Source organism: Bubalus kerabau, chromosome 16 (assembly GCF_029407905.1).
Source record: "Bubalus kerabau isolate K-KA32 ecotype Philippines breed swamp buffalo chromosome 16, PCC_UOA_SB_1v2, whole genome shotgun sequence".
In the NCBI taxonomy this organism is placed as follows: Eukaryota; Metazoa; Chordata; class Mammalia; order Artiodactyla; family Bovidae; genus Bubalus; species Bubalus kerabau.
Window position 1 is genome coordinate 72671726 of NC_073639.1, and position 25192 is coordinate 72696917.

General features: G+C 49.2%; 1 protein-coding gene across 4 annotated transcripts in view; it reads right to left on the minus strand.

Moving 5' to 3' along the window:
* Positions 1 to 452: 452 nt before the first annotated feature.
* THOC5 (THO complex subunit 5) overlaps positions 453 to 25192 on the minus strand; it is a 30347-nt gene continuing 5607 nt past the window's right edge. The window contains exons 4-22 of one of the 4 annotated variants that reach the window (XM_055549981.1): positions 24577 to 24720; positions 23545 to 23658; positions 23298 to 23395; positions 20407 to 20553; positions 18895 to 19009; positions 17077 to 17209; positions 16329 to 16361; positions 14747 to 14824; positions 14039 to 14079; positions 13736 to 13835; positions 12191 to 12299; positions 9790 to 9891; positions 9105 to 9201; positions 8435 to 8549; positions 6912 to 7015; positions 6678 to 6765; positions 4211 to 4326; positions 3365 to 3555; positions 453 to 652 (exon numbers count right to left, since the gene is read on the minus strand). In XM_055549981.1, coding sequence (XP_055405956.1) covers positions 589 to 652; positions 3365 to 3555; positions 4211 to 4326; positions 6678 to 6765; positions 6912 to 7015; positions 8435 to 8549; positions 9105 to 9201; positions 9790 to 9891; positions 12191 to 12299; positions 13736 to 13835; positions 14039 to 14079; positions 14747 to 14824; positions 16329 to 16361; positions 17077 to 17209; positions 18895 to 19009; positions 20407 to 20553; positions 23298 to 23395; positions 23545 to 23658; positions 24577 to 24720 — 1989 coding nt within the window. In that variant the 3' untranslated portion in view covers positions 453 to 588. Of the gene's footprint in view, positions 653 to 3364; positions 3556 to 4210; positions 4327 to 6677; positions 6766 to 6911; positions 7016 to 8434; positions 8550 to 9104; positions 9202 to 9789; positions 9892 to 12190; positions 12300 to 13735; positions 13836 to 14038; positions 14080 to 14746; positions 14825 to 16328; positions 16362 to 17076; positions 17210 to 18894; positions 19010 to 20406; positions 20554 to 23297; positions 23396 to 23544; positions 23662 to 24576; positions 24721 to 25192 lie in introns of all 4 variants that reach the window. The other 3 variants (XM_055549980.1, XM_055549983.1, XM_055549982.1) reach the window with 3 other exon arrangements.

The following is a 25192-nucleotide window of genomic DNA, read 5'->3' on the forward strand; positions in this document are numbered from 1 at the left end:
AGCATCACTGGACAGCAGCCCTGCCTGAGATCCTCCGGCGTCACTCGCATCAACTCCACGGCACCTGCAAGATCCACACTTGTTCTCTGGGACGTATTTGTCTGTTTTCGTTGCAGGTGTTCGTCAGATATTTGTAACATCCACCAGCCAGGGGAATTTGGCCGCTGGAGACACTGACAGGGTCAAAGAGTGAGGGGACGGGGGAAGAAGAGCTTTTGGTTTTTCTACTAGGCTGAGTTTGGCTTCCCCTGCCACCCGCTAACAGCGGGGACTTGGATGACGAACGTGAAGACAGTGAGGGTCTGCTACAGAGCTGGAACAGTTCTCTCTGCTGTTCTCAGCCAGCCAGGGAAAGCTATCCACACGTGCGCTTTCACGCCGTGCCTCGCTCCCACCTGCCCTCTCGGACTGCAAAGCCACCCCCTCTCCCCAAGGAGCCGCAGACAAAGGCCACTTGGTCAGGTGACATTTTAATAGGCTACAAATAGAAAACCTGTCCTGGGAGACTATCAAGAGCCACGTGTGTGCCCGAACCGGAAGCAGAGGCACAGCACTCAGGGTCTGCGGCGAAACAGGCCGAGAGCAACGTCAACGATGGCTGAAGAATCCTTGAGGGTGGTTATATTTAAATGGCTTTATCCTGCTGGGACCCCTAGAGAAATAGAGGAGAAGGGAGGCCAGTTAACACCATAACCTTTGGGCTGATATAACGAATGTATCCACACAAGGGACTACTATGAAGCTGTGAAGGAAAAAAATAAAAGACTGGTGTAAGGAAAGCAGACCACAGAACAGCATGAAAGATATGACAGCAGTTCTGAAAAAACGTCTTCATGTGCCCCCGAAGGCATGAAGCGCCCACACGAGCCCGGAAGTGCCCACTGACGACGGGCACTTCAGGGGGCAGGGGGCGTGGGCACCCTCACTGTTCAGTGTTTTTATGCAAGTTTGTTGCTGTTTTTATGTTTAACAATAAGCATGTTTTATTCACGTCTATGATTAAAAAAATATAAATTTAAAATCCTCCTTTGTAGGGAGATTCCCATGCAGGTAGGAGTTTACGTGAGAAAAGAATCTGTACTAAGCGCCTGCCAAGGGCCTTGTGTTTATACTTGCTACTTCAGAGATGCTATTTCTTTCATTTCAAAGATTTTAAATGAATGCAGGCTTAGGGATGTGAACCACCTGATATTAGATAGTCAGAGAGTCTCACAGACCAAATTCAAAACCAGGTCTGATGCTACAGCCTGCTGGCACAAGAGGCTAACAATCACAGCCAAAGCCTGGACCCTGTGACATTTAGGTGCTTCAGCTCAAGTCTTGGGCCCCTGGGCAAAAACTTCACGCAGGGTTCTTTTCCACACGACGCCACGGTGAACAATGTCCCGCTAAAGGGCCTCTTTCATTCTTCTGCCTGTGACTGACTTTCAGTGGCAACCAGAAGGTGACACCTTGGATCTTGGTCTGAGGGAGGGAGGGTGAGAGGTAGTGTGGGTGTTTGCCGGAGGGAGAAGATTGTATATCATTTTTGCCACACTGCACAGAATGGACTTAAAGGAGGGCTTATTCTGCCTGGACCGTGCTTGGCACTTGACAGGCTCCCCTGGTTTAATTTCATGCTACCAACACCACCTGAGTGGATACAGTTTTACTGATGAGGAATCTGAAGCTCAAGAGCTTCAGACCCAGATCACACAGGCAGCAGCTGCAATCAACCCAGGCTTTTCTGGCCCCAAAGTCTTTTCTTAAAATGATGTCATGAACCTTCCCAACACTAGAAGGGTACAGAGTCAAGTCAGGTAAATTGAGGCATACAGCTGATGGAGACCCCACAGCCTGCGGGTAGCCAGCCCCGGGCAGAGCCAGACCTCGAGTGTCCTGCGGCCCAGGCCAGCCCTTTGCAGCCCAGGCCCTTGACCTGATCCCAGGGGTCAGGGAGACTCCAACCAAGAATCTCACATCCCACATCTCATCAGTCATGGAATTAACTGGATCTGGGTAGCCAAAGGAGCACCTTCCCAGAACACATTGACAGACGAGCACAGCCTGGAGAACAAAGCAGTTCAGGAAACGGGTCCTATGGGAACCACCAGACAGCAAAGAACAGACACTGGCCGTGTGAGAATTTCCACCTTGGAAACGAGCTACAGCAGGCGGGCGCGGGGAAGAGCTGAGGTCTCACATAGACAGACCAGGGACAGCAAGTCCCAGAACACAGCACCACCTAGCCGTCAGCTCCACCTCGCAGCCACGGCGGCGCTGGAGCTGGCTATTATCAGCTAGCACAAGAAGCCAGGCCAGGTGGAGGTGCCAGACGGAGGCGGGAGGACGTGGGACAGCCTCCAGGGGCAGAGGCCGGCTGTGTGAGAAGGTGAAGGCGGGCAAGGCACCTTCCAGACTGTCAGAGAACACAGCAATATCCTCATTGGATACAGACTATAGCCCTTTGTGACACCATTCCTCCCCAGACCCCTGCCCCAAAGGGAAGGGATGCCTGAGGAGTGTGGGCTCCGGGGTTCTGAAATGGACTCGAAGAACAAGACCATGAATTAAGGGATGAAAGGGAAGGAAAGGACCCGATACCAAAGTGGAAGGAAAAGCAGCCAGAAGTGCGGGGCCTGCAGACACACTAAATACCAAGCCACCAGGGCCTGCGGGCATTTTCGGAGGCTCCGTCCGTGCCAAGATCCATTCTGGAAGGTCTATGTGAACTACCTCTGCTTCGTCATGAGTTAGAAGGTAAAGCTTCCATTTCAGCCTTTGGGAAAGGCTCAGAGCTGAGCTGAAGTGGCTCTTTCAGTCACCCAGCTGGTGAGCGGGACAGCGGAGGTCTGCAGTGTGTGTGTGTGATTTCACAGCTGGCTCCTCTGTGACGCCCCACTGCCTATAGCTGTGATCCTCCTGGATGTGGGAGCACCGCAGGGAGTACGGCAGACTCTGGGGACTGGGGGGAGGCATGTCTAGTCTGTATACAGGGCTACAGCCTGCATCTATTGAGGACATCCCTGTGTTCTCTGTAGTTTACAAAGTTCATTTGAATCATAAAAAACCTACTGGCTCCCACAGAAAGCAGAGAAAGGGAAGTGTAGTCAAGTCCTCTTGCTCATGCAGCATGAGGCCCACCTCTGGGGTATATGCGCGATGAACTAACTGGACTGGGCTGGGCTGATAGGACAGGGGCCACAGGCAAGTTTTAGGAAGGAGGAAGTGAGCTCTCTCCGGGAAATCTGGCAGCAAGATGTTAATTTCCACAGTGAAAGGACATCAGAGCACCCGAGGACACGTGTGCCCTCTGTGCCAGGCTCACTCTGCCCCACGTCCCTGTGAGAGGCAGGGCTGGAGGTCCCGGGGCCCTGTCCCTCACCTGAAAAGCCGCAGACACATCTTCTCCTGGGGAAATTCCTTGGGCCCCTCCACACTGTCGTCATGGCTCTCTGTCTCCAGGTAGACGTCCAGCAGCACGCACAGGCGCTGCAGCTGGTTGGTCAGAAGCTGGTGGCCGGGCCGCGGGCCGCACAGCTCCTTGTAGCACACGTTGACCTCGCTCTCCATGGCCTATGGCGGGGGTGGCGGGGGGGCGGGCAGGGAGGGTAAGCCAGAAACTCAGCACCACTTGCAGGCCAGCTGGGTCTCATGGTTTCACAAGAACCGAGCCTGGGCCTCTGCAGATCAAGCCAGGCTGGCTTGTCCTGAGGCGCCCGCTCCTCAAGACATTGGAGTCTTCCTGATCTGACCTGGAACATTTCCTGCCCTGCATGTCCACAGCCAAAAAGAGCAAGATGGACAGAGGAAGAATCTCAAGATCAGATCCAAATGGGAAAGTGTTAGGGTTCAAAGTGTGCTCCTTGGCTATGGAGTCAGATCCATGGCCATAACAGTAATTAACACGGGCAACGATTTCACAGTCTCGTTCTTGTTCATTTTACATTTCCACATAAGCCTGAAATGACCTTTCAAGGCTGGTCTTTGTATTAGCCCTGTTTTATAAGCAGGGTGAACCTGTGGATCCCAGGCTAGTAAGGGGCTGACAGGGGTCTGAGCACTTCACTACACCTTGCAGCCTCTAGCACATTCTACAATCCCAGCAGCATCTGCCCTGGAACTGCGCCAGTGCCCAAGATCCCAGCTACTACTGGTTCTGCCCCACCGGCCCCCACCCCGGCCCAAGGAGGCTCTCCCTGCTCCTCCCATCACCCTCTGAGGACCTTACCCGAATATTGTCATCGTTGTTGTTGGTTTTCTCCCCTTTCCAGTTCAGACAGAGCTGGAAAATGGGTGGGATGGAGGAGTAGCCAGGGTTCAGCACCACAGCGGCCTGAAGCTTAGCTGGGAAAGGTGGGGAGAGGAGGAAAACGCAGTTGAGAGCCGGCTTGCCAGCCATGACCACCTCCCTGCTGGAACCCTGAGGCCAGCTCTGTGTCTCACATTAGTCCAGGTGCTCAGAGCACACTCTGCTACCAACTTTTACTTTCCGCCTGCTGCTGCTAAGTCGCTTCAGTCGTGTCCGACTCGGTGCGACCCCGTAGACGGCAGCCCACCAGGCTCCCCTGTCCCTGGGATTCTCCAGGCAAGAACACTGGAGTGGGTTGCCATTTCCTTCTCCAATGCATGAAAGTGAAAGATGAAAGTGAAGTCGCTCAGTCGTGTCTGACTCTTCGCGACCCCATGGACTGCAGCCTACCAGGCTCCTCTGTCCATGGGATTTTCCAGACAAGAGTACTGGAGTGGGGTGCCACTGCCTTCTCCGTCACTTTCCGCCTAGAAACTCCAAAGTGGTATTGTCAGGCTGCAGAAGGGGAGGTCCTGTGACTGGGCCTCAGGACACAGAGATGTGGGGAATCCTGAGTCTGGTTTGCCCAGTTCTATTTACTACTTTGACAGAAGTCTGTTTTAACTGGCATTTATTTGCCAGCAGGTTAAGGATTTTCCCAGTGAAGGCGCCCTATCTGTTTTTCTTTTCAACAGTATTGTATACCAGACGTCACATTATAGTCAAATATATTTTCTCTATTCTGTTCTTTATCTATTTTGTTACGTGAAGCTTTTTGATAACCAGCATTTACCGAGCACCTACCGTTTTCCGAGCACAGTGCTGAGCCCTTTTGCCCACATTTTATTTCATTCTGATAACCATTCTCATCCCATTTCACAGTTAAAGAAACGGAGGCTCTCACAGAAACTTCCTAAAAATCATCAAACAGCCACAAAACAGCAGTGCTGAGTTTAACCAGAGCTACCTGGTGCCAAAGCTGTGTTCATAATCATTAAATGAGATACTTGTATTTTTTAACGTACTTATTTTTTCTCTGGTGACGGCCTTTGTCTTTTTCAATACGATAACCTCTCCATCAATGAGCTAAGTGCTTAGTCACCCTTTTTCATTATTTATGGGGGCGGAGGGAATGAACTCTCATTCACTAGTAATTCAAATAAATTAACAGAGAACAAGAGAGTGTAGGTTAAGATAACTCTACCCTGACAGTCACAACATTTACTGAAAAGTGACATTTTACTATTGTTTCTGTCATAATAGTTTTGAATGTATTTCTGGGTTTATCTCTCGTCCACCAATTTTTTTGTTTTTAATCCATACTATGAAATTATTGTCCACTTATTCATTTAAAGTTCACTCTTTAGTTTTCAAATTCTATTACAACACATCTAATAAAAATTTAAATGATCACACTCATCCTTTGTATGAAAACAGGATATTTGTTATTTTTCCAAGCTCTGTTCCCCTCATCCAGGAAGCAAAAGTGATGTCTTCCAATGATTTCCCACTCTTGGGGCTTTGGAAATTTCTTGGATGCATAGTTTTCTGTGCCCTTTCAAAACAGCACTCTGCGTTGTTTAGGGATGAGGTTTGAGTATTTTTTAAAAGGAGAGAAGACAGAAAGAAACGCAAAATTCCAAACAGCAGTCACCCATCATGAGGGTGAGAATGAAGTGGGATCAAGGAGCCTCCACTGTATCTGAAGTTATCTAATTTCCTCAGAATATTTCTAAAAACATGCAAAGTGAAGAAACAGGGGTAGACAAACGTGAACATCAAAGAGTGTAACCTTTCATTTCTCACACTATCTTGAAACTACAGACAACTCCCTCCGCCCTGCAGCCTCAGCACCGAGCCTCTGGGGTGGGATCCAGCAGGCTGAGCCAGACCCGCAGAGGCTGGGGCTGGACGACAGCCCCACAGGCACCATCAGGGTGGGTCCAGCTGGAAGCTTTGGCCGATCAGATGCCAGGACAGCGGTGAGGAGTCAGAGCTCTCAATGCCTCCCCAAGTGAGTGCAGGGACTGCAAAGAGGGAGTAGAGTCCTGTGCTTCACAGCCTGAGAGTGACAGCCCTACCTTGAAGAGAGGACGAGCAGGTCTCTGATTCTAAAGGGTGATGAAGCAAAGGGGCTCAGAACTCAGGCTCAGAGATTTGACTGGGTGTGTGACTCAGCATCACCTACAGAGCGGGAACGTCACCAGCGCCGGGACCGTGGTGACGATTAGCTGAGGTGGGACTGTTGCAGAACAAGTCCTGGCCGAACGCTGCCTCTCGTAGCCGAGCCTACTAAGTCCCCGAGGCAGGAGCTCAGGTCTTTAGCTTCCGTGGGCCAGCTCCCAGGAAGGTTTGCTTCTCAGCGGCTCCCCTCACCTAGAGCCACTGCCATCAGCAGAGCGGTTACCTGTGCCCCTCTCCACGAGTGCCATGTAGTAGAGGTTGGTGTCCCCGGCCAGTCCCGCCTCCACGATGTCTTTGGTGAAGTGCAGCTCCTGAAAGTCACCAAGGACAGGGGGGTGAGCTGTTGGCGCCTCCTGTCAGACTGCCCCGCCCTTCGGGAGGAGCAGCAGCAGAAAGGAGACACGGGTCTGCTGTCCCCAGGACAGCAACGGTGGCCTGTCGCCCCCCCAACACCTACCGTGTAGTCCTCATGGGCAATTGTCACCCACTTCACCAGGCGAGAGACGACCTTTGCAGGGAACAGGTAGTGGCAGTCGCTGGTGACCGGGACAATGCCATGCTCTAAGAGAGAGCAGGACAGGGGGCGTCACAGGTGGAAATCGGCCGCCACAGCTGGGTAACCGGCACCCTCTGAAGGGCTCAGATGGCCCTGCCGGCTGTCCAGTTACACTCGGTACTCAGGTTAACATGGGCCAGGAACGGAGGCACGTCAACCTGACCTTCGCCCAGTGCTTGTGCTTGCGGCAGGACCCAGCCCCAGCACTCACAGCGCTTCATCCTTAATGCAAACGAAAACCCCCTGCAGCCAGAACCAACGAGGTGCCTCCGTGGCAGTGAGTGTTAATTAGATCAAATAGCCGAGAGGGCTGTTCTCGCAGCTGACCTTGTACGAGGAAGGACTAAAGTCTTCTGTGCCGGTTCCTCTAGAGGAGAAGAGCAGGAGGGCTGCTCCAGGGCAAATTCCTGCTGGTGTTTCAATAAGCAAATATGCTAACATGGTACAGGCTATCCAGGATGACAATCATCCAACCTTGGGACAAAACAAACTCCACAATGCTGACGGGGAGCCTGGAGAAACCAGAGTCCACGTGGGGCCTCCAGACGGGTGCTGGGAACTCAAAGCCTTTCCTGACAGTGGCTCTTTTTTTTGACGTGGACCACTTTTAAGGTCCTTATTGAATTTGTTATAATATGGCTTCTGTTTTGTTTTGGATTTTTGGCTGCAAGGCATGCGGGATCTTAGCTCCCCAGTCAGAGATAGAACCTGCACCCTCTGCGATGGAAGGCAAAGTCTTAACCACTGGACCACCAGGGAAGCCCTGAGTGGCTTTTTTCAGATTGGAAAGATCTTAACCCTCCTTCACTCGAGCCTTGCACCTGACAGGCTGTGACAAGTGTTTACAGAATGAATAAATGAGAAGCCCCCACATGGCCACCATCTTGGTCAAGGATCAGAATCACTTGGGAGCTTACGGTGAACCCTGGGGTCAGCCCCGGCCTGGAGGATGTCAGCTCAGGAGTCAGTGGAGGGAGGAGGCATGGGTCACGGAACAGCTGTATTCAAGTAAGCTGAGCCCAAGCTCTGCAGAAGCAGGGCTCTGTCTTGTGCTCGTGGCTCCTTCCCCAGCACTATACTGGCGACCCCAAATGAATGAGGTTCCTGTTAAAATGCACAGCAAAGTCTGCCATGTGCTGACCTAGCATGAGTGCTCCCGACCAGTGCTCCAGACCAATCCAATAAGATGGACTCCCAAAAGGCTCTGGGAGGGCCGAGACGGCCTTGTAGCCCTGCGGGGAGCTCACACCTCTGCTTGGCGGCCTAGAGTTCTCCCCAGTGGCCCAGCTAACACCTCTCTTCAGCAAGAGCCAGGGAGCCAGCCGACTCTGTCATCAGGATTCAAGACGTCTGAGCACGGGGCTCCGTGGTCTTTGTCCTTGTGCTGAGTGGCTCAGGCCACAACCCTGACTAACACCGCTTACCCAGGGAGGCAAACTGCTTGTGGAGGGCCAGGCGGGACTGCACCCTGGTCTTCAGCAGTTTCATGGTGGTCTCCATGTGACTGGCGCTCAGAGAGTGGTCTGTGATCACAGTGTGCTGTGGGTGACAGAGCACAGCACACACGTGAGTGCTCCCTGTGCCTTCCTCCTGCCACCCCTCTCTCCCAGGGCCTGCCTGCCTGTGGCGGCCAGGACCACCCACGTCCTGGCGTAGATGTCTTCTGGGGATAGCAGGGTCTCCCTGAAGTGGGGGCCAGAAACCGAGTCCCAGCAGGAATGATACAAGCTGCTGGGATCTTAAGAGGCTGGGGGAAAGGAAGGCTTCTGCTGAGGTGCCAGTTGCCCTGGGGTTCATTTCTGGCACCTTTGTACATAAGACCAAGGGGAAGGAGCACCAGGAGCCATGGGACATGCAGGGCAAGGATCCAAGTTACTTTGACCTGGGGGGTAATAGGCTCAGGGTGAAAGCAAAAGATACCTAAATGCTTGGAGGCCTTGGACACTTTAGAGTGAAGGGAGGACAGGTCACAGCCCAGAGGGCTGGCATTCTGCTAGTTTCAAGTCCCAGAGGCCATCAGAAGCCCTTCTGGAGTCTGCAGAGAAGGAGAGGAACAGGGCTCCTCAGCCAAGGGGACTCAATCAGTGGACACACCTGAGGCTGCTCTTTGGGGAAGTGAAGGCCACCCAGCTTCTGCACCCACAAGTAGGGGTGACCGAGGTCAAGTACGTAGTCCCTCAAAGTCAGGATGCTGCAGAGAAAAACAAAGAATGGAATGAGTTTAGAAGTCACTTCCGCAGTGGTCCCAAGGCATATGCCTCATCCCACCCTTTCACCTCCCTTAAACAGAACGGTCCTGCAGGCTCAGCGCACTCATGGCCAGGCCGCCAGCAAGGCCACTCAAGTTCATCAGTTCCCTGCTGTGAATTTTCTCTCTCCCACAGCCAATTTTCTTCTTTTCCCTGGCAGTCTTCAACTCATTAGCAAATCTCAATGAAAAGGCAGTGTACTTTTACCTTTTCATCAGTCTGGCAATTTATAAAGTATTTTCTAAATTTTAGTCCTCAAGAGAACTAAAACGTTAAACACACCTCTTACCACATTCCCAGAGTTTTGACCCTTCCACCCTTCCCCATCCTTCTCCAGGGCCTCATGAGCAAGAAAGGACAGGTGTCCCCTTCTCTGGATGGAGCACTCCCTCTTGCTCCACCATTTCTCCACCCCCCACCCCCACCCCCAGAAGACCTCTGCTCCTAACAGGTCTCCTGCTTTGGGTTTGAGTCACCGGAGAAACTCTGAAGTGGACAGGCTGGAAGAGGAGGAAATGCTGCTGACTCACCCAACTTTATCGAATTGATACTGATTGGCTGGATTTGGAGTCTTCTTTCCATGATCCCCAGGGTACAAGCAGCTCAGGACTGAGTCAGGAGACAGCAAGTCACTGGAGGAGGGAAAAGACTGCAATGAGAACACCGGCCAAGCCCTTGGCTCAATGCAGATGTGGCCATCTGGGGGTGGTAATGCCCTCTCCCACTGATGAGAAACGCCACCTTTTACTGAATGCTTCCTGCAGTCCAGACCCTGTATATGCCTGCGGTCATCAGATCCTCACAACCCTATGAAGTAGGGAGGATTAGCATTTCATTCTATGGAGGAGAAACTTGAGGCTATGAAAGATTCAGCAAGCCCAAGCTGACACTGCTAGTAAGCGCTGGAGCCAGGATTTACACTGTTCCATCAAAGACAGTAATACTATTAATCACCATTTTTGTTTGTTTGTTTTTGGTGCAGATCCCATCTCTGGTTGAGGAACTGCGGCCCCTGCCTTGGAAGCATGGAGTCTTAACCACTGGACCACCAAGGTAGTCCTTTAATCACCAATTTCTAAAAAAACCTATCCCTTCAAGAAGTATACAGTGACCAGAGCCTTTCCTCAAGGGAGCAAAACCCTGTGACACCAGAAATAGGAACACTCAGAACTTTCATAGGAGCAGAACAGATTTCTACCCCAAAGAGATCCAGTGTGCAGCTCTGATGCTCTGTCTATCTCACACTTCACCTCATCTCATGCTGCCACAGAAAGAGCTCCCCTTGAACATTCCCAGAAAAGATACATCACACAGACCGGAGACAAGGTGACCTAGTGCTGTAAGCAGAAAGACAGTGACGCCAATGCCACCTACTCACAACGGTTAAACATGTAATTGAGAGTGACGATCAGAGAAGAGACAGCACAGGCGCAGAATGGAGTAATTTGATCACAAAGGCCAACAGGGCCCAATCTTTCCCTTCATCCGTGGGAGCTCCCCTTCACCTTCCCAGGACAGCATTAGGAGCGACTCAGGCAGACGGCGGATCCTGCTGCTCTGAGCCCGGCAGGCCTCCGGGAACTCGGCCCAGGAGAGTGGCAGTTTGTGGCTCTGCACTGCTCTGTCCTGCCAGAGTCTCCCTGCATCACCCCCACCCCCAAGGGTCTCTGTCCCCTTCACTGCTACAGAGAACTAGCTATAAAATCAGTAACCATCACTCTTTTAGCCAATATTCAGTGACTGATACTAATATACTGAATCAACCAAAATAAAACAGTAAAACTGCACAAGATTAGGACTTGAAATTGGCAAAACCTGATGGAATGATCAAATTCTGACAAATTTCCACCCACAACATGTGGCTCAGGACAACTGAATTTGGTGAAAACAATGGACATTAAAGAGCAGGTGACTGCATGTGCAGAGGCTGGTGAGGAGAGGGCTTCAGGGTTCAGTGGAGCCAGCCTGCAGCCCCAGGGCTTAGCAGGTGGGCATCTGAGAAGGGAGCAGGCAGAATGCTCACCACAAGGAGCTCCACCCGGCCCTCTGGCTGCGCAGCGCGACTGGGAGGTCTGGAGAAGCCAGCCCCGGCTCCCCCTGCTGGCTTGAGGTGGGAACGGGACGACAGCACCCACAGTGCTCGGGATGACCCAGCATCTCTCAAGCACAGGGACAAGAATGCAGCCAGGAGCTGGCACGGACGCTAAGCACAGGGTGGACGGCAGCCACCCTCGGGCAGCCCCTCGAAGAGCCCTGCCCCACCAGGCACCAGCCCTGCGCCTCCCGGTCTATCTACACCTGACGTGAGGACTCAGTGGGGGCAGGGTTGGGAGGCGAGCCAGGCCAGGCGAGCCTCCTTCACCCCCAGGCCCTCTTGGTCCTCTTCCCTTCCTCCCACGACCAGCGGCCACGGTCAGGGCCTTTCTGGGGATGCTGCCCCTGTGGCTGCCTCTATGTGCCTCTGCTCACCCTTCTCAAAACCCACCCACCAGTCTTCTTCCCACTGCCCCTGCCAGGTAAGGACAACCTGGGATTGAGCTGAGCTGCAGAGTAAAATCCCAGGCCCTTGGGACAGAAAAAGACAAGAGAAAGAGAGGCTTACATCTGTCAACCTGGTAAAGTCTGCCAAGTCTCACGTTCACACTCTTTCCACTGGTGTAAAAGCTGGAGCCCACCCACTCCATTTACAACAGGCTGCAGCCGTTTCTGTCATCGGCTGTGTAGCAAGAAGGCTGCACGGATTCCAGTCAGTGAGTGCTTTCTAAATATACCCTCAGTGAGCCAGGACTTCTGGGCTGTGTGGACGGACGCGACAGCAGAAGCCAGTGAGGTGGTGAAGCCCCTCCAAGTCAGGTGAGAGAGGATCCGGGAACAGCCCAGCAGGCAGGTGCCCATCACACCCCCGCCCACACCGCAGCCCCGCAGCGATACCCTGCACTGATGGGGGTGATCAGCTCCGTGGCGGTGGTCACTTTGGCTTTCACTGTCATGATGTTGAGGTTCATGAGGTAGTAGAAAGTCAGGTGCAGCACACTGTCATCTGGAGGGGAGGACGAAAAGAGACATCCTTTATGAGCTGACATTAGAAGGGAGTCAACAGAATCAGAGAAAATCAACGACATTTAAGATCTTTCACACAAAAACAACGGCAACTTAATATTGAGTTTAAAAAAGTCTCTACAAGTTCTTTACTACTCCTCCCTCCAAGAGGGGGAGCTTCATTTTCCTCCCTTCAGAGTGGATTGGACATAGAGACTGCTTCCAACTAAAACAACAAGGAAAAGAAGCGATCAAGTGATCACCAGGTCAGCAAGTGATCTGGGTTAACATCACTAGTACCAAGACGCAGTGATTCCATGGATCCCTAGTAATACAGGACGGTGAATACCCCATCTGTGGTGTGCTTTCTCCAAAACCCACAACCTCAGTCTAATCAGAAAACATCAGACAAGGCCAAACTGAGAGTCTTTCTACATGATACATAAACCTCATCTTCCAAAGTGTCAAGGTCACAAAAAACAAGCAAAGACTTGAGGAGATTAAGGGGCACAATGACCAAATGCACGTGAGATCCTGGATTGAATCTGGGAACAGGAAAAGGGCATTAGGGGAAAAACCAGGGGCATCTGAGTAAGTTCTATAGTTAACAGTATAGTACCAATGAAACTAACTCTGATTTTGAAAACTGCACTCCAGTTAAGTAATCATGTACAGATGTGAGAGCTGGACCATAAAGACGGCTGAGCACTGAAGAACTGATGCTTTCAAATTGTGGTGCTGGAGAAGACTCTCGAGAGTCCCTTGGACAGCAAGGAGATCAAACCAGTCAATCCTAAAGGAAATCAACCCTGAATATTCATTGGAAGGACTGATGCTAAAGCTGAAGCTCCAATACTTTGGCCATCTGATGTCAAGAACTGACTATTGCATAGACTATTTCTTGAAAATACACAGAAAACCATCATAATGGCTGCCCTTGGAACTCAGACCTAGGTCCAGGGTCTGGGAGGCTGGGGTGAGAAGGAAGCTTATGTCTGACCATTAACTCTTATCATGCTAGGATGCTTTATCACGTGCTCCAGTATCCATATGAAGCCAGTTTCAAAACCCACATTCTCTGCAGAATACAAAGTTCTACTTGTATGTATTAAGCAAGTTGATTATGTTGTATGTCAAGAGTATGTCAAAAGCTGCATACTCTTGGTGACTTGCTGTTTATCTGACCTGTCAAATTCAGGAAGATGGTAGCTTCATCAAGTGTCCCTGATGTGTCTAATGGTTTTGCTATGTTTTTAGGGTTATGATTCAGGAAGGGAAAATAAAGTCAAACTCCATGAAGAACAATAAAGGAAAACAGAAATATGAAACCAGAATCTTCCCATAGCCAAGGGGGCGTTGGTTTGCCAGACCCTGCGTGGCTGCAGCTGGCCGCACTCCTTGGTGTTAGGAGATGCCCCAGACCACAGGGAGCCAGACCTTTGCACTTCAGGTCCAGCAGCACAGACAGCGGGTGCCTCTTCAGCATCTCCTTGCGCTTGTCGTCTAGCTGAACTCCCAGTGTGGGTCGCCGGCGTTTCTGGACAAAGGAGGGAGTTGAGCAGGTTATGCACACGTCACAGGAACCCCCCTTTCCCTCTCCCTGCCACCCAGGGCTTCAGCACTGGGACCTGTGCTTCAGCTCTCAGGCTGCCAGGATCCCAGCCGCCCTCTCTTTCACATCTCTCTCTTCTGCTTCCAGGGAGGATGGCACCTGGCAGCTAGTGGGCCCCACGCTCTCACCGTGGTCTGCTCCTCCTCGGCGTCCGAGTCGCTCTCATCGTCTGCAGTGACAGAAAGAAAGCAGCTGGGGGATGAGGGGACTCCCCCAATTCTCCCCAGAGCACCTCCTCATGGCATGTAAAAGGGCTCAGGCTTTTGTCAATGAATTTCCTTAGAATAAATAATAAATCGCTGTTTCTCACTCGGTACAGTACAGCGATGCAAGGAAAAGGATAATGACCTATAATCCCATCACTCCTGAGTTCTTTCAGTGCTTTTTAATGCTGTCCTAGGGACATCCTAAGGTCCTCCGCTGGTGATGGAAGCAATAACAGTAACATAAACAGCAGCAGCAGCTCATGCATCTGACGATTACATGCCATGTGCTGAGGGTAACGCTGAGGGATCTACATGCCCGACCTCCTTTAACCCACATCACAATCCTAGATACACAAGCTATCACTACCTTGCTTTGACAGGTGAGTGAACTGAGGCTCCAAATGTTGAAGAGTTTCCCCAGCACAGTGAGCTAGTGAGAAGCAAGGCTGAAATCCAAAGGGAGGGCTTTTCCCTGTTTACCCCAAGCACTGAGACACTGAATCCAAGCTCCCTGCCACTCAGAACCAGTACGGCTCATTTCCACAAGACGAGAGATGGCCCTGGGTGGGGACCTGGCGTCCCCGGAATCAGCAGAGGAGGACGTGGGGGAGGACCCTGAGCACCACTTACCCTGGGAGTCCTCGGGAGGCTTGAACAGAGCCTTGGCCTCATCCACGCTGCCTTCAATCGCCACAGACAACATCTTATCTGGGAGCAAGAAAGAACCGCCTGTGACAGCTGCTGAGGGAAGGAGCTCACCACACAAGCAGGCCCGCCCTGGGGCCGCACTGCCCGCACCTGCCACAGCTACTTACTGACCGGGGCTGGGAGGCCAAACGCCCTTTCTCCAGATGCAGAGCAGCAAGGCAGGAAACCCAAGTCTTTTGTCCATCATTTACTGAAAACAAGGACTCAAAGTGCAGATTCCTGGCCAAGCATCACCTGAGACTAGATGTGAATTCTCTTTTCAGGTTTACACCAAGGCACAGAAATCCAAACCAATGGCCCAGAGCCACATGGCACAATTCTGCCAACTATCATAAAAGCTCTCATCTGGACCCTGTAACTGTCCACATCTTAGGAACGACAGCTCTCCCCTCAGTTCTTATTCTCTCTTCTGTGCTACACCAAACACCCAGCACCTGCCTGTCACATTTAATTGGAAGAAGGACAGTGGGGAGGAAGATGGAACCTGCAGTCTACTCTCGGGCCTCAGTCTCTACCCAACCAACTCCCAAACTCACAACCTGGGAAGTTATGTCACTGCTCAGAGCCTCAGTTTCGGCACCTGTGAAATGGGGATTTGATAGATGGGAGCTGCCCAGCTGGCTGATGAGGACTGAATGAGCTAATACCTGTAACTTTAATTTTAAAATTACTTAAAAAAATTCACTTTGAATCCTCACAACAACCCTACAGGAGAAATACTATTACTCTAGCCATTTACAGATGAGAAAATTAAGGCTAGGGATGTTAGATACAACAGCCAAGTAGACAAACTAGGATTCAAGATCAAGTCTATTCAACCTGAGCTTGGTCCTTCTGCTGCTGCTGCTAAGTTGCTTCAGTCGTGTCCGACTCTGTGTGACCCCATAGATGGCAGCTCACCAGGCTCCCCCATCCCTGGGGTTCTCCAGGCAAGAACACTGGAGTGGGTTGCCAATTCCTTCTCCAATGCATGAAAGTGAAAAGTGAAAGTGAAGTCGCTCAGTCGGGTCCGACACTCAGCAACCCCATGGACTGCACCCTACCAGGCTCCTCCGTCCATGGGATTTTCTTCCCTCTACCACAAAACTAAGCAGCCTGATCCCTGCACCAGGCCTGACACCTCACCGAGTGATGCCTGGATCTGCCTTTGTGGAACTCTGTGCGTCTGGTGCTGGGAGGTCAGAGAGGCTATAGCCCTTCTTGCTCCATTCAAAGCGGTGTACAGAGATGCACATAGTCATGGGGGCCGAAAAGAGTTTGCCCAAGAGTGTAAAGAAGGATGACAGACTTCCCCCAAGGGGCAGGCCACTGACGTATTCCCAGGTGGCTGACCACTGCTTATCACTGACAACCCTGCACGAACCATCATAGCTCGTTCCAAAGAAACTGGCCGCCCCCACCAAACATAGGCAAATGCCAGACTGTTCTTTTGACTGGTTTACTCCTGGAATTCCACAGTAAAATGGGTTGGATTTCAAACACAAAAGAAAAGAAAATTACTCACCCTGTCTAGGGGGCTGGGAAGATTTCCTATGAGCTGATGATGAAAACAGGAGGGAGAACAGAGGGGAGGGAGAGGATCAAAGGGACCGGGAAGACACAAGAAGAGAGACAGTAATGTGTGGATGCCGCGGCTGGGAGGACAGGCATGCACCGATGCAGCGTGGGTCTGAGGTGGTGGGGTGGGGAGGGGAGAAAAGTTTAGGTGCTGGGGGAAAGCTGCAGGAAGGCAAGAGGTAGAATCTCCAGAAATGTCCCCAATTCTACTGGAGTCACTGGCTGCCTTCAAGCTTAATAAGGACACCTCCTCTCCCCTGGTAATTCACTGTGACAACATGCGGCCTGTCCCAGGGCACGGCGGTGAAAGCCTGGGAGAGCTGGCTGGGACCTGTGTTCACCGAGCTTCTCCCTCAAGCGAGCTGAAGGCACCGATCCACCTGCCAAGCGTGCCTTGATGGGGGAAGCGCTTGGGAGCCTGGAGAGGCTGCCTGGGCACTGAACCCAACAGTCGACCAGCCAGGCTCATCAGAGATTCAAAGCCATCCATCCTGGAGTGCCCATCAGGTTAGTCCAGCCTCAGGCCAGCTGGTCAAAGCAGCCATGCTGGGCGGTGCAGAGGGGAGGCAGTGTCTGTCACCTGAGGGCTTCTGGGCAGGGCCCGGGAGCTTTCCTCGGCAGGCGGTGCTTCCAGTGCCTCCCTGGCCTCAGCCGCTGCTCCCACAGCCCCTCTTCCCCGCCCGCCCCACACTCACCACAGGCCTGCCCGTACGCAGTGGCTTGGACAAAGAGCACATAGAGGGGAGGCGGCAGGTGTCTGGCTGTCTCGTACTGCTTGTGAGCCTGGTCGAAGGGCATGAACAGGTACTCCTGCACCGGGAGGGAGGCCTACAAGCAACGGAAGAAGGGATTTTGTTTCTCTTTGGTAGGCAGTTCACACAGGAACCTTATCAAGGTGACAGCAACAGCAAACAATAAGAAAATGCACTTTAAACAAAGATACCCAAGGAGCTCAGCTCAGCGCTCCGTGATGACCGAGAGGCATGGGATGGGGGGATGGGTGGGAGGGAGACTCGTGAGGGAGGGATATATGTATACTTATAGCCGATTCACGTTGTACAGCAGAAACTGACACAATATTATAAAACAATTACATTCCAATTTTTTTTTAAAGGAAAAAAAAAAAGATACCAATTCCACTAGCTTCAGGAAAATATCAAGTACCTAAACATCAAGTGTGTAAACTTCTACACAAACACCTGAGAAATGAAAGGTCTAAATGAATGGAGATATACGCCACGTGTACACAGTGGCAGTCACTGTCTCCCCAGACTGTGAGAGGAATAAAGTAACTTCTGGAAAACTGGTAATGTTCTTCTCAATTCTGAGTGTTGATTACACAGATATGTTAAAAAATGTGCACACGGTGAAAATTCATTGACCTGCATGTACATTTACAAGCTGTATGGTTTTATGTAAAATTATTTTTTTAAAGTAATACGAGTATTTCTTTTTTAAAAGGTTGTATTCAAGTTTATAAGGCAAAAGTTCCCAGTTCCCAGCCACCAAAGGTAACCATTAATGGTCTGGTGTGAAAACATACTTTTCTAAGCACACAGATGACTTAACACAAACACGCATGCATTCAATACTCTGTAAATGAAGGCGCGTGTACAAGAGATTATACTACATGTTCTCCAACTTGCATTTGTTTCATAATTTTACAGGCAGTAATAGGCTGTTCCACACTTCCATCACAACTGTTAAGACTGAACCGTACAAGAATTTATTTACCCTACACCCTACTTAGGAGCATTTGGAGTGCTTCCAGTTAACAGGAAAAATTTAAGTACAACCAAAACTTTAAGTTTCTGACTTCTGTCCTATATGAGTATCTGTTAATTCTATACCTAGGGTTGAAGAGAGGAAACACAGATCTTGCCAAATCCTACAAAACTGAATTTTTAATTTCTCTAGGGTCCTTTTACAGAGTTCCTCCATATTAGCCATATACTCTGCTTTATAAAACTATAAAGATTTAAATCAAATCTGACTTCACAAACAAAAATAAGGTCACCCATAAAGAAAGACATTGCATTTTACAGGTAAAAAGTGGGGACTTTCCCTCCCGAGGTACCTCATGGCTTTCAGTACTAGTGAAGTTCTTTTCAGAGTGAGAGCTCTACTAAGCAGCTGGCCCCTGAGGTGCAGTCAGGGGACCGAGCATCCACAAGCGTGGGTCCTCGCGGACCACAGGCTGGTGGAGGTCATGCGAGGGTAAACTCTGCTTACAGTCTGTGACAGTGTTTTACCTGGAAGAGGCGCTGGTGAAAACACCCAGGTAGATGTGTATATGCGTTCCTGAGCCCATCCTGCCTGCATTTCCTCCACAAAGGACACAACCTTCCTATGCCAGCTGTGCGCCTGCAGACGGGACCATCCTCGCATTGTGCTCTAGGCTCACAGACCCGACAAAACCCACAGGGCGATGCGTCTGCTGGTGGCCTGAGGTCACTGGATGGTGAAGGCCAAGTAAAAGCCAAGGAGGTGGCGGGCTGTGGGGAGACTCTCACCTGCATGATGCTGTTGAGACGAGGCTGGAGGCTGCTCAGGTACTCCTTCTTCACCTCAATCTCCTTGAGGATCTTCTCCTTGTTGGACAGGCACTCTCGGTACTTCTCCGCCAGCCTGTTGAGGGAGGACAGAGCACTGTCCTGGGATGCTCTCCAGGGACAGCCCAACACACCTGTTCACCACCAGACTCTACCTAATGACCGCAGTCATGATGAACTGCTAACGTTTACCTAGCATTTACTACGTGCCAGGCACTATGGAGAACCTTTATAAACATTATGGCATTTAATCCTTTATAAAATCGCTGGAAGATGGGGACTTTTCTTATCCCTGAAGAAGGAAACCAAAGCTCAGGCAGGTGGGTAACTTGTCCAAAGTCGTCCAGCTAAGAGCAAGCACAGAGTTGGGCTCTGAATCCAGGCCTGTTTGCTCCAGAGGCCATGCTCTTAACCACTAGGGAATACTCCCATGTCACCTCCTGCTTCATTTTTTGCCTCAGAGGCTAGACCCAAAACTTTCACAAACATACGGACCCAGCAGTTACAGAACCTAAATGAGGCCCACAGACTGGCCTGAGTGGGGATGGATTCCAGGCCAGAGCCACAGGAAAGGAACTCTCATGGCTTAGCCAAGGGCAGGCTACATACTGGACAGGGGTGTGACAGGCCAGTCCCATGTGCTAAAAAGCTGAAACCAACTCCCTAAGATCCAGACTCTGTATTTAATAAATTTATAATGTAGACCAAAGGCACAAAATACACTCAACAACAGAAGAATGCAAGGGATTAAAAACACCACCTTTTCTGACAGAAAACAAAGCAAATGTGCCACACAAAAGCCCCAGAATTCCTGTACACATGGAAACAGGAAAAAGTCACCATGGTGGAAGGGATACAACCATAAAACGTCTAGGGTGAAAAATGTATATACATACCATATCCTAAGAAAACTCTTGATTAAATTACAAAGTATAGACATTCTATTTACACTTAATAAAGAAAAGCTCTTTATTAGTACAAAAAGTTTCATATGTAAAGGGGTGCCTCAATGCATTATTTACAATAGCAAAAAAATGCAAACAACTTAAAAGTCCAATCCACTATAGAAACAATTATGTGACAATTTACAATGGAATGCTGTATAGCCTTCTGAAATAATGTTTGCAAAGCTTTGCAATACCATATGAATATGCTTATGGGTGGGGGAAAAGGCAAAAAAAATTGAATTTATAGTACAAAAGGTATTTAAGTCTTAGGCATTAAAATTTTCAAGGAAAGGTTACCTCAACTTTCTTGTAACAGCCTTAAGCAATTCGAACCCCACTTACGGTACAGCCGGTCAAGTGTGAAATGCTAAGTGTGACTTAAAAAAAACGCAATTTGGTCTTAGAGGCCATTCTGCTGGTCCCACTGTGCTTTACTATTGACCCTGGGACAGGACAAAGCACTGGCCCTGGTGAATACAGGTTCATGTCTGTACAGGTGAACAGGTCAGGAAGGAGGAAACGCTACCTTTTCCGCTGCTCCAGCTCCCAGTCCAGACGTGCAAGGGTTTGCTGGTGAGGGTCTCCCATGGTGACTTCTGCCTTGCTGATATCTGGAGGAGCCTCCTTATAAAACTCCTCTAAGCTGACCAGATCAATTTCTTCGTGCTTTGACCTGTAGTCAAAAACTCAACGTCAAGCTGCTGTTCTCAGAAACACTGGCTCAAGCGGGCCCCCAGTTCCCCAGGTATGTGTACTCTGGCCTGGTCTACAGCCACTCAGGAGCCTGGAATCCAGGCTTCTCAGCAAATGCTCATTAGTAGGTATTTCAGTGTGAAGAGAGGTAGTTGGTGACATGCCACAGGATCCTTACCCACGGTGCCCAAGCTTTATACCCATGATTTAACTAAAGACCTAGAAAGCAGGCTTATGAAACGTATAGACCTCTCCAAGCTCTGCAAGAGAGCTAAGAGATTAAAGAATCAAATAAAAACATCATAGTTGGGCTTCCCTGGTGGCTCAGTGGTAAAGAATCCACCTGGCAATGTAGGAGACATGGGTGCAATCCCTGATTTGGGAAGATCCTACAGGCTGTGGGGCAACTAAGCCCAAGCTCTCTAGAGCCAGGGAGCAAGAATTACTGAGTCTGGGCTCCCCAGAACCCATGCTCAGCAACAACAGAAGCCACCACAATGAGAAAACCCCCCTACTGCAATTACAGAGTAGCTCCCACTTGCTGCAACTAGAGAAAAGCCTGTGCAACAACAAAGACCCAGCACAATCATAATTATATAAATAAAAAGAAAATAGCTTATCAAACAATGTATTCATGGTCATAAGGAAAATGAATTAAAAAAAAAAACAAAACAACCCATTATGGTCTAGGCCTAGAATGTCAGGTTCAAACCAAGAAATGCAATTTAGCGGGAATAAACATAAAGGTCTACATTTAAGTTTAAATTATTAACTATCTAAGCTTAACATGAGGAAGATTCAACATGGTAGGACTGATGTGAAAAGATCTAGAGGCTTTAACTATTACATGTATAGTGGCACATGTGTATAAAAGAAATCCAATCCCTTTTGCTACATGAACACAGTAGTGCTCAGGTTGTATAGCAGTGATAACAGGAGCTGCCATGTATTACGTACCCACTGTATACCATCCTTCAGTTCAGTTCAACTGCTCAGTTGTGTCCGACTCTTTGTGACCCCATGGACTGCAGCACGCCAGGCCTCCCTGTCCATCACCAACTCCCGGAGCTTGTTCAAATTCATGTCCATTGAGTCGGTGATGCCACCCAACTATCTTATCCTCTGTCATCCCCTTCTCTTCCTGCCTTCAATCTTTCCCAGCATCAGTATCTTTCCCAAGGAGTCAGTTCTTCACATCAGGTGGCCAAAGTATTGAAATTTCAGCTTCAGCATCCTTCCAATGAATATTCAGGACTGATTTCCTTTAAGATGTACTGGTTTGATCTCCCTGCAGTTCAAGGGACTCTCAAGACTTTTCTCCAACACTACAGTTCAAAGGCATCAATTCTTCGGTGCTCAGGTTTCTTTATAGTCCAACTCTCACATCCATGCACGACTACTGGAAATACCATTCTTATCTCACTTAATTCTTACAATAACTGAGACAGGGATCATTACTTCCATTTTTCAAATGAAACGGAGGCTACCATCAGTAAGCAGCTTGCCCAAGGCCACAGAACTAAGGAGGGGCAGAGCTGGGAGCTGAACCCAGGCTGTCCAGGGTCCCTGGTCCTTCCACATGGCCACTGCTTCGCCACAAGATTGCATTCGGCTGCATTCTGTGTTTGTTGGCTTTCATCTGAACAAGAGTAACAGGTGGAGCATCATACCCTTGGTGTTTTTATACCTTTCTTATTTTTAAATAGCAATATTTTAAAAACTTCTTGTGAATCTTAAACTAAAGAGTTTATTTCCTCCATGTACCCTTCTCCCAGGTTAGCTTAATATCTAAGCATGATAGTCAAAACCAGGAAACTGTCAACTTTACAACACTGTTAACTCAGTTACCTGATGTGGATTTTACTTCTGTATTTCAGCATAATTATGGGATAAATTTGTGGAGCAGAGAAAGACGCCTCTCAAAAATCAGCACACACCAGACCCAATGTCTAACGTGAGATGGCTGGATGACATCACTGACTCAATGGACATGAGTTTGAGCAAACAGGGAAGCCTGGTGTGCTGCAGTCCAAAGGTTTGGAGAGATCAGACACAACTTAGCAACTGAACAACAACAACAATGTCTAACGTGGTCTCCCTCATCTCAAGTTTATTACAAATAAAACCTGACTCCTTTCAGTTTACACAAATAGGTCTGACCAAGCAAGAACATGCTGCCCTCTCTTATTCTGTCTATTCCTTCCTCTTTCTGATCTTTCACCTTGGACTTACCAAGAGGCATCACAGTTTAAGAAGGACACTGACAAACTGTGGTTTGTTCACCTAGAGGAAGCCAGGCAACAAGGGGTTCAGGTTCCAAAGAATGAAATCCATTTGCAAAAATGAACTGCTGGAACTTCAGAGGGAAAAGCTGGGCCAAAAGGTTAAAAAGATGTAACTGGAAGTGAGCTGCTCACATACAGTGCTCAGGAATCAAACTGATAATGCGAAGACTCTCCCTGCTGGGGAGAGACAACTGCTTTTCACCACGGTCAGAGCTAAAAACTCCAAAGGGTCAGACAGGCTTCTGAGGTTCTTTGTGCAGCCTGGAACTGCTGCTTCCGATTTTCCCATTCAGAAGTGATTTATTCATCCTTTCCCCAGATCCTGCAGTCTCCAAGTGCATCTGACTCCTTTTTAAAGAAACTGGCTCACACTGAGCTACGAAGGAAAAGGCAGTTACCAGCAGATCACCATGCCAAAGCCCTGTGCTCCAAAACTCACTTAAACTCCAGACACTTGGTGATCTCCTTCTGCAGGTGCATCACCTCATACAACAGGTTCTGGAGCTGCAGGTGATAGGCGTCCACTTTCTGCTTGGCCTGCAAGGAGGACAAGGTCAGAGGGGAATGGGACAAGGTGGGGTGGGGAAGGGCAAAGCACAGCAGGCTGCAAACTCAGAAAAAGGGAAAGGGGATTAGGGAGGGGGTGAGAGGGAGGAAGGAGCAGGGTTAAATCTCTCAGCTCCTACCTCATGGGTCTGATCTCTTCCTTTCTTCAACCTGATGTGGGCTAATCGATTAAGCTTCTTTAGAGTCATGAAATGCACACAGCTCTGGATCCTCCGATCTTCTATCTCAACTGCCTGCTGGCCGAGAAAACTGATAAAGACCTTGACAAATGGAGCTGGCTCAGCTTCCTTCAGCCCCTCACTGCTGACCCAACCTCATCTAGAGTTAAGAACAGACACTGGAAGGAGCTCAGAACCATGAGCAGTGTCAGGGGGAGATGGAAGAATAACTGTATAAGGGAAATGCTTACAGTTTCCAGGCCAAAAAAAAAAAATTTCTGCTTGGACCAAAGTAACAGGAATCAAAGATGGAACAAATGCAGCCAACACACAAACCAAAGCTGTCTCTACATAATGTACACAGAGATCCAAATAGCGCCACTGCACTCCATAAATGACCTCTATAAACGCTACAGAATTAATTTGAACAAAAATGGTAGAACTATAGCTGTAAAACTTGACTACAGTCAAACAGATAGGCTGTAATAATCTTAACAATATTGGCCAGGATAAGCACAAATAAGTGAGATTCCTGAAAAAATATGGATTGTTTTGAACTTCTTACCCATTGAGTTTTCAGTCACACTGTTTTGTTACTCTGCCCTGAAACCTGTTTTTTTTTTTAAATTTAATATTAACAGTTTTTGGTCTCTATGACTTACTTGTATACATCTGGTCTTATATGTGCAAGGGTGACTGATGGTATTATTCATTTACTCCACACCTAGGAAAATGCCCAGCACTTAATAAATATTGTTTCAACGAATTATCAAATTACAGTTATGGAAAAAAAATGATTAATCCTATACTTTCATGACTGTTGTTGGTGACCATGCGGTGATGTTACAATAAACTAATAGGCAGATCTCTAGAGCCCTCAGGGTCTAATCCCCTGATGATGGCAGGACACAAGACCAAAATCAGGAAGGGCTGTGACAGGTGCAAAACAGATCCATCCATGCAGACCCACGTCCGCCCACGCCCGCTCCTTACCGCGTCCTTGCCGCCCCTGCTCTTCAGGTCCTGAATCTCGGCCATGAGCCTCTGCAGCTCCTGGCACGTGTACTTGTACAGCTCATAGTCTCTGCCAGGGTCTCGCAGGTCCACCTCAGCCTCCTCACTGTAGTATTTACCTTCCTGTGGAGGCAAGGATCAGGCCTTGTGGTGTGGGAAGTAAAAGTCTCTCCAGTGGAACAAGGGACACTTAGCTGAGATCAGTGATTATGAAGCCCCCCAAATCAGGTCTCTAAACAATCTGGTCCTCAAATCAAATGCTTTTCTTTCTTCCTCTTTCTGATTGTAAAGTAATGCATGCTTGGTGTTAAGAGATTCAGAGATTCAGAGTGAAGACTATCAAAACGAAAGTGAATAATTGCCTATAATCTCACCTCCCAGCCTGAAATAACTCATTGTTAATACTGTGGATAAATGCATCAAAATAAAATAAAATGGGATCATACTGTTCATACTATTTAGTACAATTTCTCATCACAATAAAGATCTCCAGTAAAATGGCTACACACAGATGAACCAGAATTCATTTAACCAAATTCCTTCTGATGGGTGTTTAGATGGTTGAGACAAGCTTTGGCAGAAACTAAAATATCCT